At 35.1% G+C, this 20,036-nt stretch overlaps 1 protein-coding gene across 18 annotated transcripts in view; it reads right to left on the bottom strand.

Moving 5' to 3' along the window:
- LOC117325796 (splicing regulatory glutamine/lysine-rich protein 1-like) overlaps nucleotides 1-20,036 on the bottom strand; it is a 34,827-nt gene that overhangs the window by 10,541 nt on the left and 4,250 nt on the right. For 2 of the 18 annotated variants that reach the window (XM_033882255.1, XM_033882259.1), the window contains exons 2-18: nucleotides 18,166-18,299; nucleotides 17,718-17,818; nucleotides 16,917-17,072; nucleotides 16,265-16,440; nucleotides 13,094-13,227; nucleotides 11,120-11,330; nucleotides 9,777-9,863; nucleotides 7,175-7,198; nucleotides 6,832-6,855; nucleotides 6,591-6,629; nucleotides 6,204-6,239; nucleotides 2,849-2,899; nucleotides 2,382-2,522; nucleotides 1,920-1,961; nucleotides 1,418-1,465; nucleotides 1,040-1,087; nucleotides 650-697 (exon numbers count right to left, since the gene is read on the bottom strand). In XM_033882255.1, coding sequence (XP_033738146.1) covers nucleotides 650-697; nucleotides 1,040-1,087; nucleotides 1,418-1,465; nucleotides 1,920-1,961; nucleotides 2,382-2,522; nucleotides 2,849-2,899; nucleotides 6,204-6,239; nucleotides 6,591-6,629; nucleotides 6,832-6,855; nucleotides 7,175-7,198; nucleotides 9,777-9,863; nucleotides 11,120-11,330; nucleotides 13,094-13,227; nucleotides 16,265-16,440; nucleotides 16,917-17,072; nucleotides 17,718-17,818; nucleotides 18,166-18,299 — 1,500 coding nt within the window. The remainder of the gene's footprint in view (nucleotides 1-649; nucleotides 698-1,039; nucleotides 1,088-1,417; nucleotides 1,466-1,919; nucleotides 1,962-2,381; nucleotides 2,523-2,848; nucleotides 2,900-6,203; nucleotides 6,240-6,590; nucleotides 6,630-6,831; nucleotides 6,856-7,174; nucleotides 7,199-9,776; nucleotides 9,864-11,119; nucleotides 11,331-13,093; nucleotides 13,228-16,264; nucleotides 16,441-16,916; nucleotides 17,073-17,717; nucleotides 17,819-18,165; nucleotides 18,300-20,036) is intronic. The other 16 variants (XM_033882260.1, XM_033882265.1, XM_033882261.1 and 13 more) reach the window with 12 other exon arrangements.

The following is a 20,036-nucleotide window of genomic DNA, read 5'->3' as shown; positions in this document are numbered from 1 at the left end:
TGTATGAAAATGAATTCAGATAACAAGAGGACCATGGGCCTTATCTGTTACCTGAGTGAGTCCTAAAGTACACTGTTTTTTTTTATTCAAATTGACCCATTTTGGTCCTGCCTATTAGCCCCTTGGGGTCAGCCAGGGCCAATATGTGCATACCATCAAACTGGCATCTCATACTGATAATTCTAACCAATATTATATCATGGTAAAATTGTGATTCCCTATAAGCTTTTATAGTAAATTTAAAATCTCACCCCCTTCCTATGGGGAAACTTGAAACCCAAGGGCAATAAAAATTCAAACTTTTGGTCAGGCACCGAAGACACTTCCATCTAAGGAAAGTATTTTACCGGTACCCTGCCTTATCTGGATCTTGAGAAGATTTTGGAAATTTCAGTCAATTTAACTCCTTTTTGCCTGCCACCTGGGGGTGAGCACCATATAATTCAAAATTTTGGTTGACCTTTGACTATGGAAGGTTTCTGAAAAATTTCATTGAAATTGGTCCAGCAGTTCACAAAAAGTTGAAAATGTAGATAGTTTATGTACACACGGCACCACAGAAAGGCAATTACAATAGATTACTGGAGACTTTGTCTAAAATCAAAGATGACAAAGACTTAGCATAAGCCAATACAAGTGTGGAGTTTACCTGAGTTGGGGCTCTTGTTTAATCTTTACATCCGAAGGGTGAGAGGGGCTACACACAACAAAACAGACATTCAAATATAACAAGGGATCAGCATTAATAGGGTAGGGTAAGACTTCAGCTCATGCTCATAGCTACAAATCATTGATATACCCTGATATATATATCTGTAGATACATCTTATACCATAACATCACAGTCATATATTGTACATTTATGATACTTATATCACTACAAGTAAGTACATTACATTCATAATAAGCCTTAGACATAAAATTACAAGTTTTTTTTCTATCTTCAATAAACGTTTGAATTTATTCATAATCTATCCACCAAGTGCATGCCAATTAAAAATTTAGAAATGAAGATTACAAAAGACTTGACAGAGTTTACCTGAGTTGGGGCTCTTGTTTAATCTTTACATCTGAAGGTTGAGAGGGGCTACATACGACAAAACAGACATTCAAATATAACACCATTAATAGGGTAGGGCAAGACTGCCTCATGCTCATAGCAACTAGGAAATGATAGATATACTGTAGACACACCTTATGCCATAACATCACAGTCATATATAGTACATATATGTCACTTATACCATTAAATACATTACATCATAAATAATAAGGCATAGAAATCTATTTGAAGTGATAGATTTTTTTTCTGTTTTCAATAAAAGTTTGAACTTATTTATAATCCAGCCACCAGGTGCATGAAAATTAAAAATTAAAAAATGAAGATGACACAAGACTTTAATTTAAAAGAGTTTACCTGAGTTGGGGCTCTTGTTTAATCTTTACATCTGAAGGGTGAGAGGGGCTACATACGACAAAACAGAGATTCAAATATATAGATACATCTTATACCATAACAGCAGACTATTTAAAAGTGTAAGGACTTTGATAGGCTAGGCTTTTTGTCCAATACTAAGTAGATCTACCAAAGTAAAAGTGGTTTCCTACACCAATAATACATTGTCAGTTACAATACTCCGAGCTACTACTTCTACTGATGAATGCATCACACAGATACAACACAGAACAAAACCTATCATCACTACAGAAAATTCCAGGCAGCTGCTACAATAACAAGGACCAATTTACACTTGAACATTAATATAGCCATTATATGAAACCTGAAATAGACTACACTTTCACATATTTGCAACAAATCAGAAATGTAGAAAATCAAATATTTGACTTTTTCAGGGATTGTCCTATTTCAGGTTATCATATTTGTTTTCTCTTTTCCCATTTATTCAAACATATTTTACCTTTGGGATGGTTTGGTAGTGCTGGCCAGTTCTGTTGGGGAACTATATTAAAAAAAAACACATCAAAATGAATATGGTTTCTCACAGTCAATGTATGCTGTAAAATTTAGGCTAAAACTACTATTAATGGTTACATTTCACAAGTATTTAATGGAGCAGAATTCAAGAATTGTGTTAATACATGTAAGTGCATAAAACTGTTCATCACATCAAATGGTTTATAGTTAAGAAAATCAGAGATTACTAAATAAATCTTTTTTGAAGTAAAATTAGAACTAATATTTGGTAGATTTTTTTGTTCATGATTTCACAAATATCTATACATTAGCATATGAGGTCTGTAATGCAAGACTAATCTATCTTGCCAGGATGGAACTATTATATAAAACACACAACATTTTCTAATGCAAGGCTACAAAATGAATTTTAAAATGATTCTCTGGGGAATATTGAGGTACTGACTCTGTGAGTGCAGGAGGAGCCTCTGATTCCTCCTTTTGTTTGCCAGGTTTGTTATCCTCCCTTTCCAGTTTTGGTGGTGACAGTGACTTCTTCCTTTCTCTGGACCGAGAACGCTTTGGTGTACGGCTCCTTCTACGACTCCTGAAAAAAACCCAAAAGACTTTGCTTCATACATAACCAATACAAATGGTACACATAAATCATAAGGAAAAGGAATCAAATTACTGAAGCACAAAGCAGTTACAAAATAGAAGTATAGTATATTCAATAATATATACTGAAACTTTGTTGAGTTGATTATCATGGGTACCAAGATCCAGGTGAGCTTATAATACACAATAATGTCTTAGGTAAATGTAATAATGCATACATCTGCTCTTGAAACATAAACATCAAGTGTATAAAAGTCATCAAATATCATACAACTGTTCTAAGACTGCAGAAATTAATCTTGAAAGATATCTGACCTTGACCTTGAACGACGAGTATAGGCTCTGGGAGGGGTCCTTGACTTACGCCTGCAAAATAAAAACATAGAAATCATAAGTTTCATTTCAGGAAAAGTATTAATTAATTCAAAGAATCAAAATTAAAATGCTGACATAACATTTACTCTACATACTCTAATTTGTCAGGGAGAGTGTACGTGCAGCAAACATAAACAGGATATGTTGACCTAAACTATGAAATTGTGTTACAAAGGTATTGACAACAAAATCTATTACCTTCATTTTAGCCCATAAGTATACTTCTCTGTACACCTACAACACATACTAATACAAATGTAGATGTTGGTATATCATTACCTGATGACTTATCTCCCTTGGAGATAATTATAAAGACCCCCGTTTTCAAATACATTTTTTTTTCTATCCATGAATTCAGCACACTAGCAAATTAATATTTATGGATTCAGTTCACTAATGTCTCCAGTTTAACTGTCTGTGTGGAGTACTTAGTTAAATCAGAATTTGATAGTCAACACTTTTTATGTCCATAGAATTATTGCAGTTGGCATACCAATCTGCAAGAGACATTTAGTTATATTAATAAGCAGCTCATTTTGAGCTGGTAGTTTATGTTGATTTATAAATCCAGATTTTACATAGGTTAGATATTATCAAATCTAAACACATTTCTCACTGCAGGTCTTTTCAATGACAGTTGTTCCTTTTTATTATTTTGTATAATTTTGCTATAAACCTCCCCTACTAATATTTTACAACACAGACTTCAGACCTCAGTATAGTGTATACTGCAGTGTGGATACTCGGAACTCCTATACAATTTGTATCAATATCTTTACAATTATTGCAGTTTGTTCACTAATCTGCAAGGGAGACACATCATTGGTCACTTAAATCATGCAATAAACTGTGCAAAGATTCCAACATCTGGTTTATTAAGTAAATATATAAAAATACTGAACGGAACCTTCACTACAGGTAATGAGTTGTTTATCTTTTAATAAAACTATCATAATCACAATAATGATAATGGATTGTGTGTATTTCAAACAAATGGATAATCAATCTTAATTACTCTGGAGTATATCTATGATCAACCTTAATTACTCTGGATTATCTATGATCAACCTTAATTACTATGGATTATCTATGATCAACCTAAATTACACTGGATTATCTATATCAACCTAAATTACACTGGATTATCTATGATCAACCTTAATTACTTTGGATTATCTATGATCAACCTTAATTACTCTGGATTATCTATGATCAACCTTAATTACTTTGGATTATCTATGATCATCCTTATATTAATTAATTACTCTGGATTATCTATGATCAACCTTAATTACTTTGGATTATCTATGATCAACCTTAATTACTCTGGATTATCTATGATCAACCTTAATTACTCTGGATTATCTATGATCAACCTTAATTACTTTGGATTATCTATAAGTACAAAGAGACCTTAAAAATGTGTTTGTGTTTAAAACTTCTTTTTAGAATGGCATGATTTGGTTAGTTTTTTTTGTTACGTTTTTTATTTTCATTGAGTAAATTGAAACTTCTTGTGCACACCATACTAATTGGACCCAAACATGCATTAAGTCATACAAAAGGAAAACAAATTAATGTTATTCTTGGTCCTGTAGTTAGATTTCTAATTTAAGTTAAAGGCATATCCTCTTGACAGTGTTGAGTTCATTTTACTGCTGCAATCATCAATTACCTTGATCATTTAATTAATACAAAATACCACAAAATCATAACATAACAATGCCTTTGATGATGAAATGCTCATTTTGATTGTTCTGGTTTTTTTTTTGTATATCTATTAAATATAACTTATAAGAATAATTACATGCCTTATACAGCATTTACCATTTCTACCTCTGTGAACCTTCTCTCACAAAGTTTATCAGAAGTTTTAATGTCAGATAAATTCCAAGCTTTATGGTATCTTCTCAAATCCAAGATTAAAATCCATGAAACATTCATTAAAAAAAAAAAGTTTCAAAAAATGTAATACCCCTTAATTTAATTTCAAATATTTTAAGATGTATTCAGGGGTGTTTAATAAAATCACAACTTCTGCAAACTTGGTTAAGTTTTGCTTCACATGTGCACTGTAATAGAAATACATATACAAGTAGATTTACACAGTATTGAGTTTATTCTGATTGTACACAACATAGCTTTTCAATGATCAATGCAATTATCTGATTATTTACCTATAAAATCTACACTCAACATAAGCTGTTCATAATATCTATATCTCTGTATATAATTTATTGATGGGACATCAGTTATAAAATTCCTAATCAATTATCATTTACAACCAAGGTGGTTTTCAGATGTACAAGCTGTGTGTCAAATATTTTATTGCATTTTTTTGTTTTGTAGATTTAACCTGACAATGCATAACTTGCCAATTGAGCATTAAAAACTATATGAATGAAATCTGTTAATATAGACATCTCTATTATATACTATATTCTAACTTTTTTTATCTATCCCACAGGGAAATGTAAAACCGGTGACTGATTATGAAAATTACAACTGATTATATAGCATCAGTTGATGTTAAACGATTAGTTAATTAACAAGAGGCCCATGGGCCCTTACAGTCACATGATATTTGAAATATTTAAGTTTATTTAATTGACAGTTCAAATTTCTGGCCCCACCTGACAAAAGATGGTTAGAATAGGTCACTTGGGACTTCGTCTCAGATGACCTAATTATATCAGAACATCCCCCCACTACTTAATTGTTTAAAAAAAATAATTCTATACAATATACCATTGAAAAATGAGAATTATTTAAAAGGGAATAGGACATCATTTTAACTAAAACCAGTATAAGGATAATACCATTATGATCAGAGGAAATTACTTTTTTCTCAAGCACAGATGTTACAACCATAATCTGTGCACAACACTAGGCTAGTAAGGCACTATTAATTTATAATACCACTTGGATGATATTTGAATCCATTTCCAGATACAATCTACTACACAAGAACAAGGATGTTTACCAACAGTTAATTAATAATCCTGGATTTGTTGGTACTTCCATGCATTGGAAGAATTTTCACTTCAAGCTACAAACTCATCAGAAGTACACACAGATATAAATTGACAATACATTACACCATGAATTTCCTGTGTTGTAGTCCCCAATAGGAAATGATTTTCCAAGATGTCTAACTCTAAATTGGTGGAGAACAATTCTTTAATATTCAAAATCACATGTACCTGGTACAACACAGATCTAGGAGATGACATGCACGCGAAGAAAAGTACCACAGAGAAGAATTTTAGTGAGTAGAGCGAGGGGGTCATACTACCTGATTGGGAAGATGATTTGACCCCGCAGTGGACCCCTAAACAGGAAACAAAGCTTACATTTAGAGGGGAGCACCACCACATGCACAGGAAACAAAGAAACCCTGCCTCAGTTATCATAAAAACTGTTTCTTAAAACACAAATGAACAATCGTACCTAAAACCTGTTTATTTCATTTGAAAGTTGTATGAAATTATGATTGCATGATCAGTTTGTATTTTTTTTTCAATTCAGCAAATGTCATTTCTTGTGTTAACACTTATGGAGGGTAAATGTTATACATGAATATATGAAAAATAATCTTGTATTCAATTTTTATTTTAGTAAATCAGTGATGAATGTTAATGAAAGCAGTGGGTAAACAGGTAAACACTATGGCTCTATTTACCTTGTAGGGAAATAGTTCTTTCCTTTCTCGTCAGTACTTCTTCAAAAGGGAAAGAAGAGTCTGTTATAACTAAAATCTATTCTTCAAGCCATTGTCAGTTTGAAATATAAATTGCTGACTCATTGTTTGTAATTAATCAAAAAATCTGAATAAGATGTTAAAATAATTTCTACATTTTTTCTCATGGTTTATATTACTAAAATTGTGAATGAATTATGTTGTTTCAATCTATTAAACTCACTTTTCTGTCGACCCTTGCTTGGATCTGCAATAAATAAACTACCTGTAAGAATCTTGTGAAACAGAAATACAAGAATTCAGCCATCAAGTCTGTCCTCTGTTTTGTATTATGATGTTCTTAGTTAATCATATTTAACTTTAAATTAAAAGCGTACTTTCACAAGCAAATTTATCCCCTCACACTTCTCTAATGATTTCATCATTTGTAACAAAATATGTAGGAAAGATTTTCATCATTTAATGTATGAAGTGCAGGACCACCATGCATTTGAGCCCATTCAGAAAACCAGTGGTATATTTTATGTACATTTATAATATCATTTCTTTTCCATATTAAAACTCACTTTTCAGTTGATCCCTGCTTGGATCTGTAATAAACAATTTCCTTAAACTCAAAACTCAACTTGTCAAAAAGGGCAGTTTTTTTTTTTATATATATATACAGTGCTGTATATATAATACCAATGTAAGGTATCAATTGATGAGCATGATATCTTATAAAACTCATGCAAGACAACCTCCTCTGTCATGAAATATGAATTAGTGTGATCTTTTGGTTATCAGAAAACAGATTGTTTTTGTTTAGTTAACCCCATAAAAACTACATCATCCTTTGTCGCAGTTCAGTATGGTAAATATTGATTAGTTATATTTTTGTTAATTGTGTATCAGTACAAACGTAGCTCTGTTTAATCTCTTAGTTCCACAGTAAGAATATATAAAATGTACAAGAAATTGGGGGCATCTTTCAAATGCAGTATCATTTCACTATAAAATGGACTTACAGTTGATGCCCAATAGAGGTTTAAACAATTTGTAAATCAAGATTATCACATTAGTTTTGATAATAAGAAAGAGTTCATGGCAACCAATATTTACATGGTAGTCTTTCCTTTTTAAGAAATCTATAATTGTACATATGGAAGTCCTGAAGATTTATCTATTTACTGTACATGTACTCCACTGTTTGATAAACATGTCCTGTAACATGTACAGATTCAAACAAAAAAATCAAATTGAACCTTTCTAAACTAAATTAAAATAATTACGATGTGTTGATTTAGTGAATATAATGTGTTCATTAGTGAATACAATATATGTCAATTATATGAAAATAACACCAACAACAGTTAAAAACCAATTGAAGCATTGCCTTTTTTTTGGAATATTTTTACAGCATCTGATTTTTGGTTTAGATGTTCATTAAACTAAATCTTATCTGAAGCAGGGTCTTTGTGAAACCCTTCCAATCAATAAGTTTTTATATAAAACGACAAAGAGGTAGACGGTTGCAGTTGCTGTGACCCTAATTTGGTAGGTGACACATCACCCACTTGATCATGATAAACATGCATTACAAATATGATCTCCATTAGGAATCTTGTGAATTTTGGGAGATATGCTGAAAACAATTAACCTGTATTTTGTTTAAAAGGTACAAGAAAACATTGCCAATGCCAATGATAATCAAATATTGATTAGTATGTAGTGTCCGATACTCTGATGTCCACGTATAAAACCAAGTGGAAACTGAGCACTTATAAACAGGGAGTGCTTACATTATTACAGTGTGGGACGGGGAACCTCCTTGTGCTGTACCTACATACAAAGCGTGAAGAGGTCAAAATATGCCCTTGAAACCTCTATTTCTGTATTTGACATGAAATTAAAGAGATGTCAAGAAGAAACCTATATTCCTGTGTCAAGATAGATTAAAGTAAGAGATGTGAACATTAAAACTTATATTTCTGCATCTGAGATCAAACAAAAAAGGCCATGAAAGTGAAAGGAAAGACATCCTCACACACAAAGAGGTGGTGCCCTTGGGTGCAATTATTAAGTTGACCATAGACCATAGTGGAAGAAAATGTTCTACGTAAATCTTGCCACACGAAGAAAACATGGCTAAGGAACATCAACATGGAGTTTATTATATACTATGTGTGGGACGGACATTCATTCTTGTTATTCCCACATAATAGGTGGTGTAAAAATTTGTAAGGGGGTGGGGACAGTGATTCAGGTCAGCATCTTTTGTGCTTGAGTGAAATTTTCACCCCAAGATATATGTTCCCGTGTCAAAAATACCTCGTCGAAGGAGGCCCAGAGTGAGCACTATTTACTGACAGCTTCGTTGGGTTTGCAGCAGGTATTAAATTATCTATTGTCTACATAGATAACTTGGAAATGGAAGCAGCAAGATGCTTCAAGAAAAGACTTAAAAACATATGATCTGACAAAACTTCACATTTTGTTTAACAGAACTTTTAGATGCACCAGGCTTGGCCTGTGATGTCTTATTAAAGATCATGTTATACTTGTGTAGAATGAGGCTTACTACTAAGTTGACGGATTAGAAAGCAACAGGGTGGATTAGTAGGAACATCTAAGGTTTTTATTCTAGTTAAAACTTCAACAGAGTACATGTATCACAGTAATTTTTCTACATGAAAATAACCTCTTATTTGAGATAATCTGTCAGCGTTCACACAGAGAGAATGAATCTAAATAGACAGATTAGTGCTCTGATTTGTGTCTTAAATCAAAACGTCATAACCACTATGTTCCAGGGTCATACTACTTCAACCATTTCTTTTGTTTCCTTATAAGCATATCTTCAACTAGTGTTGCACTACTTTTTGAGAGAAGCATTGAAATTTTAAAAGAACAGGGCAATACTGCCCAAAATTGGTTGTTCAAACTCTGATTAACAAACACCAAAATTTAACTTTTATAAATTTGTTTTTTACATTTTATTATAGACTGACTAAGAAATAGTTTAACATTTCCTTTATAATTCATAATTTAAATGTATTAACTTTATAGAAATAAAGCATTTTTTTTAAGTTAATCAAACTTTGAACAACACTTTTATTACTTTTAAGAATGTATGCACATTTTGAGGACAACTTGCACACATTAGCTATTAACCACAGCCGCTCTCACCTTGATCTTGATCTTGAACGTTTGCCTCGATTTCTGGACCTTGATCGACTCCTGTGCCTAGATCGTTCACGTGACCTCTTGCGTGACCTATTGCAATGATTTATGAACACAATAAATATATTGAATAGTACTGGGAAAAGGTATGGAGACAGGGTCCTGGTAATCAAGATTGGTACTCTTAATAAACAAATCTATCAGTAGAGTTCCATTTAACAACAGAAAAATAAAGTGTGCATTAAAAAAGACTTTTAAATGTGGCGCTTTAAATGTAAACTACCTTTAACACAATAAACCTGAGGTTTGTGTCGGCCACAACATGCTATCATACAAGTTGGTAACATATACTTTGCTTGATTTTTAAAAAAATTATTGTAATAGTATATCAAAGATATAGAATTTTGGACTCTTCAAATATAACTAAAATGGCCAGGCCACCATGTCAGATTATATTGTGCATTCTACATATACCATCTATTTTGTGGAAGATTAACTAGGTCTCAAAATACAAACCCTCATCAATCTTGGTCAGTAGTCAATTTTATTCCATGATGAGCAGTGTATGGATATATTTGATATCTACCCATTATCTACCCAATTAAAATACATATAATTGAAGCAAATATAATCTTGTTCTCCAGCAAGTCCATTACATAATCTGCTGCTGTCACAGAATAAAAACAGAATGGAACACATCTAGCATAGTAGACCCTATTTTTTTCTGTTCAATATTAGCTGTTAGTTGAAGACAGAAAATATTACAAAACTTTGAGCCAGTCAAGTATTTTTTGGCTAAAAACTGAAGTTTTCAGTGAAGTTTTTAAATAAAAATGCAGAGAAATACAAAGGTCATGTGTGGGAAAAGCCATCTTGTTTCTGTCGTGGTCGACATTTGAGCACATGCTGAGCATGAACAAAGGTCCATTTCAAGGACTTAAAAGTTTGTTTGTTAACACAACCGTGGTGAATATTTATGCAATGAAAGTGCTAGTTTGATAATGCTCATTCTATGACTCCTAATTTGCACCAGAAAGAAACATCTTTTAACAGCTATAGGCAATGTCAGAGCTGTTGGTAAAAAAATCCACTGAACAAGATCTCATATAAAGTATGTCCAGCTTTAAGACCACTTGATACCAAAAACAGTTAAGATGAATTTCAGGTGTAAAGGAAAGGTTTTTCTTTCTAGAAACATTATAACATATAAAAGACATGCAGTGATTTGTAATGAATTTCCATTTCCAGGGTCTGCCATACTTAAAACTTCCCAACAGAATATTTTTTTAAGAAGATTTTTTAAAATATATTCAATTTGCCAAGGTTTCCTTCAATTTTATTCTACAAACCTTCTGCGAGTCCTTGACCTCGACCTAGATCGTCTCCTTGATCTAGATCTTCGTGACCTCGACCTTCTACGCGACCTCGACCTAGATCTTCTTCTAGACCTTGACCTTTTACGAGAACGGTCACGCCTCCTTGACCTGGAACGACTACGCCTCTTTGAACGTGATCTTGACCGATATCGCTTAGTAGAACGTGACCTACTTCTGTCTCTTCCTGAAATGTAACAAATGCAGAAAAAGTTTTTGAGATATCCCTAACAAGCATATTTTGTACTTCAATAAGATAATAGTATATAATTTGTGGAATTAGATACCTCATTGAGGCTGACTACGTTATGATCCAAACATTTCTGATGTTTTATCGCTCTTTCAAAAATATGATAATGACTGACACGTCAGAACTGCAATAGTGATAAGGGGAAAAGCTGACATGATTTCAGACTGGCACTTCAGTGTACATGTATGTTTTCAACTAATCAATACATTTGTATGGACAGAAAACTCATATATCAAAACACTGATCATTTTTCGACATACCTTATCATACAGGCATACATGTCAACATACATAAACTGGTCATTCCATTCATTTTATAATCCAACTCCAAAACCAAAACATTTCAGAGACATGTTGTTCTCTATCCATATGACACTATTGAATAGATGGAACCATACACTGAAGTGCCAACTTGAGGTTGACTTGGCTTTCCCCCACATTTTCACTCTGGCAGGAGTTCTAATGTTAGGCTGCCCATATCAGATTTTTAAATGCTGATAAAATATCAGAAATCTTCAGGTTAACTACAGTAAGAACCTGAGTCCCGAGATGTGGAAGATGTTTAAATGGAAAAGGCGTGAAAGCTAAAAAATAAACTTTGAATCCAAAACAAAATGATTTGTTGAAGAGGCCAAGCACTAGTTGTAATCATTGTGAATTCTACAGGTCTATCTAAAATGTTTACTGCATATTCATTTATTAAATCTGGTAAAAACAAAATGTAGAAAAACCAATTTGAAAACAGGTTGATAGACAATGGACAAACTTATAAGAACAAATTCTGTTAAATGCACAGGGGTGTAAAAATCCACTTGCCCGACCCCCGGGACAAGTAGTTTTTGAGTTCGGGCAAGTGAAAAATGTTGTCTCTATCTTGACTTTCATGTTGGATTACCAGAGTCCCGGGTTATATGTGATTCAGAAGAATTATTGTAGTGGAATTGGATATATATATATTGAAATATATTATAAACGTAACAATTAGCTATTGAAACTACTTTATTTTCGTGTTCCAAAGCCGAGGAAACTAGGTCGCCAGAGGCACATTCAGTTCAAAGACATTTTAAGGACATTTATGCTGATAAAAATAATAGAAACTGCATCTGAAGTATGAAATAGTGATGGAAGAGTTTACTTACTGCAATCTATGCCTAAATGTTCTTATAAGACAGCAGCAAAAAGTTTTAACATGTGAAAACGATCTTTGTTTATGTTTGCTGGAAGTACAATTTGGCAACTAATAATGAAGGCGGAATCTGGACCAAAAGTTCCGGAATAGAAAAAAAAATAAAGAAAAACTGTAAAATCTTAATATTTGTGGTTCACAATTAATTATAAAAAATAATTCTTTTAATTTTAGATGAATATTTTTGAAGAAATAAAATACTGAGTGATTGTATTTCTAAATTGCGATTAAAAAACTCTGTTAACACTCATATGATTCAAAATATTCCTTTTTGTATCGCATATTGGGGCAAGTAGAAATTATGTTCGGGCAAGTGGATTTTTGGGCTCTACTTGCCCAGGGCAAGTGGTTTGAAAAATATTTTTACACCCCTGATGCAAAATTGCAATTGTGACTTAAAATGAACATATCAGCTTTCTCCATAGATTTACAAACCTAAACTTCATTACTTCATATCAAAGAACATTTCGTCTAATTGCAATAGTAGTTATGGTTATATCACATTACAGCACTACCTTTGTCGTCAACAGCAGCAGTGATAAGAGACTGAGCCTCTTTCACCTTCTTCATGGCTTCCTCTATCTCCCGCTGGGCTGCCTGTTGGGTCTTGGTTATAGGCTTTGAAATGGCATTGGTTGCATGGCCAACACTGAAATGATAAATCAATCAATAGAAAATCAAAGCAACATACAGCTAAATGGTAAATTATTATCAAAGTGAGGCAAACTGGATTGCTACTACTACTACAAGGTGACCCTGTCTCAAGATGATCCCTGTTGTTGACGAAGCACACAAACAACAGTATCATTCCTTTAGCAGATAATAATTCTAAGTGTGAAATAACATTAGAAACAAGAGGCCCAGGGGCCTTAACGGTCATCTGACTCTAAATTAAAACCCTTATATTATAGTAGTATGCATTCTCTGTAGCAAGAATATAGTGACACTGTTGGCCATGGTGGCCATCTTGGATTTCTGACCGACCCAATAAATAACAACACTTGGTAAGGACCATCTAAGGATCATTTCTGGTAAGTTAGAGCTGAATCCCGCCGGTGGAATTTGAGAAGAAGTTTGAAATAGATGTTGTTTAGGAAAACCATGATTGCGCAATCATGTTACAAAATGGCTGCCATTGCTGCCATGTCAAAGTTTTAACGAGGCTGAAAAAATAACAACACTATGTTGGCTCGCCTTCCTTGAGATCCTCACCCATTTCCAGCTCAATGGCACCAATGGAACTTGAGAAGAAGTTTAAAATGTGTTTTTCAAGATGGCCGCCACGGAGGCCATCTTGGATTTCGGACCGACCCGAAAAATAACAACACTTGGTCAGGATCATCTCAGGAACATTTCAGGCAAGTTTCAGCCCAACAGCACTGGTTAAACTTGAGAAGAAGTTTAAAATGTGTTTTCGAAATGGCCGCTATGGCGGCCATCTTGGATTTCGGATAAGCCCGAAAAATAACAACACTTGGTGGGGATCATCTCAGGATCATTTCAGGCAAGTTTCAGCCCAACAGCACTGGTGGAACTTGAGAAGAAGTTTAAAATGTGTTTTTCAAGATGGCGGCCACGGCGGCCATCTTGGATTTCGGACCGACCCGAAAAATAACAACACTTGGTCAGGATCATCTCAGGAACAGTTCAGGCAAGTTTCAGCCCAACAGCACTGGTTAAACTTGAGAAGAAGTTTAAAATGTGTTTTCGAAATGGCCGCTAAGGCGGCCATCTTGGATTTTGGATCAGCCCGAAAAATAACAACACTTGGTGGGGATCATCTCAGGATCATTTCAGGCAAGTTTCAGCCCAACAGCACTGGTGGAACTTGAGAAGAAGTTTAAAATGTGTTTTTCAAGATGGCGGCTATTGCGGCCATCTTGGATTTCGGACCGACTCGAAAAATAACAACACTTGGTCGGAATCATATCAGGATCATTTCAGGCAAGTTTCAGCTCAAAAGCACTGGGGGAACTTGAGAAGAAGTTTGAAATGTGTTTTCAAAATGGCGGCTTTGGCGGCCATCTTGGATTTCGGACCGACACGAAAAATAACAACACTTGGTCAGAATCATATCAGGATCATTTCAGGCAAGTTTCAGCTCAAAAGCACTGGTGGAACTTGAGAAGAAGTTTAAAATGTGTTTTCAAAATGGCGGCTGTGGCGGCCATCTTGGATTTCAGACTGACCCGAATAATAACAACACTTGGTCAGGATCATCTCAGGAACATTTCAGGCAAGTTTCAGCCCAACAGCACTGGTGGAACTTAAGAAGAAGTTTAAAATGGGTTTTCAAAATGGCGGCTGTGGCGGCCATCTTGGATTTCAGACTGACCCGAAAAATAACAACACTTGGTCAGGACCATCCCAGCATCATTTCAGGCAAGTTTCAGCTCAATCCCACTGGTGGAACTTGAGAAGAAGTTTGAAATGTGAAAAGTTTACGCACGGCGCACGACGGACGGCGGACGGCGCACGACGACGGACGAAGCATGATGACTATAGGTCATCCTGACCCTTCGGGTCAGATGACCTAAAAAGTGATATCAAACTACTTCAAAACACTTCCTTTCATTTACTTCTTTGTCACAATATAACATTTTTAGTTGTTTGTAAGATTCAAAATAGTCTGCGTACTCCTGTTAACCTGCAGAGACAAAAGTACAAAACTGCTATGTATAAGTATCAGTAAGTCTTTTTAAAATGGAGTTCAAAGAAGTTTAGTTTTAGTTATGTTTAACATCCTATCAACAGTTGAGGTCATTTAAGGACAACCTCCCCTGTGTGCGAGATTCATGATTAATTTTGTGTGTGTTTTGGGAGGATGTTGTATGTTCGTGTGTCTGCTTGTGATAGCACGAAAAGTGTGAACTGATAAACTTTATAGTGCTACTTCACTGAAGCATGGTATCGAAGACAGTCAGCAGTGGTGATAGTAATTGGTTACACTTTTAGAATCGATAATCGGAATTAATCGATTATAATTGGTTTCTAAATTTAGCAAATTGGCCTTTTGTAGAAAATTTATGTGTACAGATCGAGAACATTTATTACACGTCTTAGTCTTTGTAACAAAAATGTCTAATACTGAACAAGCATTAAACGGTTGTTACATTTTTAAATCTCCTTTATTGCTTATCAGTAAAATACAAAATCAACTACTTCTTCGTTCGGTGACATAACAAAAATATGCAAAGCCAAAGATTTACAAACACTTTCAGAAATATCCTATTAAATTCCTTTTCAAAATTGTCATCGATGATCGCTTTTATTCATTTTTTTCAGACTAATTTTCGATCAGCCCATCACTACCAAGCAGGACACCCCATCCGGTCACATAATACTGACAACAGCTAAACCAGTTGTCCCACTTTTAAAATGATGAGCACTTAGCAGGAGTAGCAATTACTATTTTTATAGACTTTGGTATGTCTTAGCCAGAGGACAGGACCCATAGCCTTCTTCACAGGGGCGAACACTGAACTAAAGGCCAAAAGTGAGATAGTGTTATGGGACACATTAGGAAGGAGAAAGTTGCCAGAAAGAAGAGAAAAGATAAGTGTTCAAAGAAAACGAAGTGTTAGCAATACCGCCATTGAAATGAACAAATAAGTTTATAAGTTTAAGGTACAATTTCTATCAAACACAAATCTGTAACTGTAATAACATATCATTTTGGGACTTACCTGATTGGCCTGCCCTGGAACACCACTCCATTGTAAGTGAGAGCAGTGGCGACAGATCTCTGGTCTGTGAATTCTACAAATGCAAATCGAGACAGCAGGCTTTCATCTCCAGCCATTCTCACATATTTAATTTCCCCAACCTGAGAGAAGAACTTCAGAAGCTGATCAGCGGCTACCTGTAAAAAAGTTTATTGTCATTTGATGTATAAGTACTATATCAGACTGAAAAGCCACAATAAGAGCACTGCTCAAATTAGTCACATTAATCATATGAAAAAAATGAAAGAAGTTATAATTTGTCTGATATCAAGACATAGGTATAATTTTGTCACAGGTTAAAGTATTTCATCATTCACTATATACAAATGTATGTCAAATAAGACAAGTTAATCTTGAAAAAGAAATCAATGTCAAGTGTTGAGTCATGAGACCATAACCAACAAATCGTGTGTTAAACTGAAGTACTGATAAACAGACAACACTGTTGAATGCAAAATTAATAACTTGATAATTTCTTGTCATAAACCTTGATTGATTTTTATCAAACTTTGTAATGACATTCCTAAAAGCCAGGTGAAAAGATAACCTATCAGTCTTTCAAGTCTAATTAAGCTACAGCATGTATAGTTTGGTAAACTCAGGAGCTACTTACAGTCTGGTCAAGGTTGCCAATATACACAGTGCGCCGTATTTCCTCTATCTTTGTGGGGTCAGTGTTTCCTGGTAGAGGTGGGTACTGGGGCAGTCCCAAGGCTGTCATACGTGGATCATAGGTTGTGATCATCTGGCTTGATCCAACTCCAGTCATCTGAAGAAAATATTGCACGAATATGTTGACTATAAATCATTATCAACACTCAATACTTTTGCTTTTTCAAAATTAAGACAAAAAGTCGAAAACGTTAAATTTTCAAATAAAAAAACAACAACTTCATTTAATTTTCATGGATACAATTCATGATCACATCAATGCCTTGCAATATGCTTACAATGTAGTGAAAATATCACAACCGAATAACTTTCAATGGTATTGCTGGCTATGGCCTTCTTGGATTTCAGACAGAAAAAAGAAACAACACTGGTGGAACTTGAGAATTTTAAAATAGGTGTTGTTCAGGAAAATCATGACTGTGCTATCAAGTTACAAAATGGCCGCCATGAATGCCATGTCCAATTTTTTTACAAGGCGGAAAAATAGCAACACTTTTCTGGTTATTTTCCCTTAAAATTCCTAGCAATTTTCAGCTCAATGGTACCAGTGGAACTGAAGAAGTTGTTTAAAATGATTATTCCAGGTAAGTTAAGAGCTGAATCCCATGGTGGAACTCGAGAAGTTTGAAATGTGAAAAGTTTACAGATGGTGTACAGAGGAGGAATGATGGCTATATGTAATTAATCCTGACACATTGGGTCAGATGACCTAAATATATATATTATATCCTCAATATATTACCTGACTCATAACATTACTCGGCCATGATGGTTGTCCTGGCATCATACCTGCCACAGCAGATGGAGCAAGCTGTAGAGCGACGCTCTCGTCTGGAATTTTACCTGTAAAATCCACAAATGAATTAAACATATGCATACACAAGTCATTTAGTACCCCTATCATACGTATGACATAAACCAGCCCTGACATAAGCCTTCCCTTTGTCCAATCCTTAATACACAAGTGCTATATGAAAGCCTGTTGTCAAGCAATAAGCATAACTGAGGTTAATAGTCAAGATTGTGACATTATTTACATATTCTGCATGCTCAAATGTTTGAAATTAAGATTGACATCAGCAATAGGTTCATCATCTTTGGTGAAAATGCATATGAAGCAATGAATATAAAGAAGTTACAACAAATCTGACATTATATTTTTAATTAAGCAGATTGTAATTAAACTTTACCATCCATAACTGGAACCACAATGAGAGCACGGTCGATGAAGACAGTGTTAGTAAGATGCAGGGCAACACCAGTACTTGTGACATCATCAAATTTGACATAGCACACCTTAGGGGTCACATGGCTCTCAGGCTGCCTGTTAACATAAATAGTACAAGAGATTATATAGGTATACAACATAGCACAACAAGAAAACAAAAACAAGAGGCCCAGAGGGCCTGTATCGCTCACCTGGTTTCATGAGATATGAAACAAGAATGATGCTCAAGTATATTTGTCGCTGGTATTGCTATGTCAATATATATCATAAGCATTTTATATAGGTACATGTACATTGGTTTTATTTTAATACTAAAAATGCCAAAAAGTGCATTAATCCATGAAATGAAATTGACTTTTGGCGCGACCCCATAGGGATGCTACCACACAAATGTGAGTGATATCCATTGCTTAGTTTCAGAGAAGATCTTGTTTAGACTAATTGACCCCTTTTGACCCTGCCCTCTGCCCCCTGGGGGGTCAGCTCCTTCCTTTATACAATCTTGAATCCCCACCCCATAGGGATGCTTCCAGGCAAATATGAGTGATATCCATTGCTTTGTTTCAGAGCAGAAGTCGTTTATATCAATTCTGCAAAACTGACCCCTTTTGGCCCCGCCCCTCAGCCCCCAGGGGGTCGGCCCCGTCATTTGTACAATTTTGAATCCCTACCCCAAGGTGATGCTACCAGTAAAATATGAGAGATATCAATCTATTGTTTGGTTCCAAAGAAGAAATCAATTATATGAATATAGCCCGATTGACCACATTTGGCCCCGCCCCTCAGGCCCCTGGGGGGTCAGTCCCATCATTTGTACAATTTTGAATCCCCACCCCATAGTGATGCTACCAGGCAAGTATGAGCGACAGGCATTGCTAGGTTTCAGAGAAGAAGTTGTTTATATCAATATAGCCAAATTGACCACATTCGGCCCCACCCCTCAGGCCCCTGGGGGGTTAGCCCCATCATTTGTACAATTTTGAATCCCCACCCCATAATGATGCTACCAGGCAAATATGAGCGATAGCCATTGCTTGGTTTCAGAGAAGAAGTCGTTTATATCAATATAGCCAGATTGACCACATTTGGCCCCACCCCTCAGGCCCCTGGGGGGTCAGCCCCCTCATTTGTACAATTTTGAATTCCCACCCCATAGTGATGCTAACAGGCAAATATGAGTGATAGCCATTGCTTGGTTTCAGAGAAGAAGTCATTTATATCAATAGCGCCAAAATGACCCCTTCTGGCCCCGCCCCAGAGGCCCCCAGGGGGTCAGCCCCATCATTTGTACAATTTTGAGTCTCCTACCCATAGGGATGCTTCTGACCAAATTTGTTCAAATTCCGATCAGCGGTTATGAATAAGAAGTCAAATAAGTCAATTGTTGACGGACGGATGCCACGGTATGGCATAAGCTCACCTTGGTCCTTCGGACCAGGTGAGCTAAAAATGGTGAAAGTGTATCTCATATACCGTATTTGACCTAATAAGGGCGCAGGGCGCGGGTAATTGACATTGGGGGAGCCCTTATTAAGATGAGTTATTCTGAAGTTTTATGAAACAGACTATACCTGATAGCAGAATACCCAAGGTTGTGGAAACGGTAAAATATTCAGTCATAAAAATATTCAAGATGAAGATATCTATTCATTATCATATATTAAGCTTAAACATCACTTGAATACTCCTGTAAACTTGTAAACCATGCCAGCTGATCTTTAGACCAGAGAACATGTGTTCCACCATTTATGTTCAAATGGAACTCTAGATCTTTTGTGTTCTATTTATAGAAACAGGTGATTTCCCAGATCATATCAGACATCGTTTTCTTTG

This window comes from Pecten maximus, chromosome 4 (genome assembly GCF_902652985.1).
Source record: "Pecten maximus chromosome 4, xPecMax1.1, whole genome shotgun sequence".
Lineage (NCBI taxonomy): Eukaryota > Metazoa > Mollusca > Bivalvia > Pectinida > Pectinidae > Pecten > Pecten maximus.
This window is presented reverse-complemented; position numbering and strand designations above follow the sequence as displayed.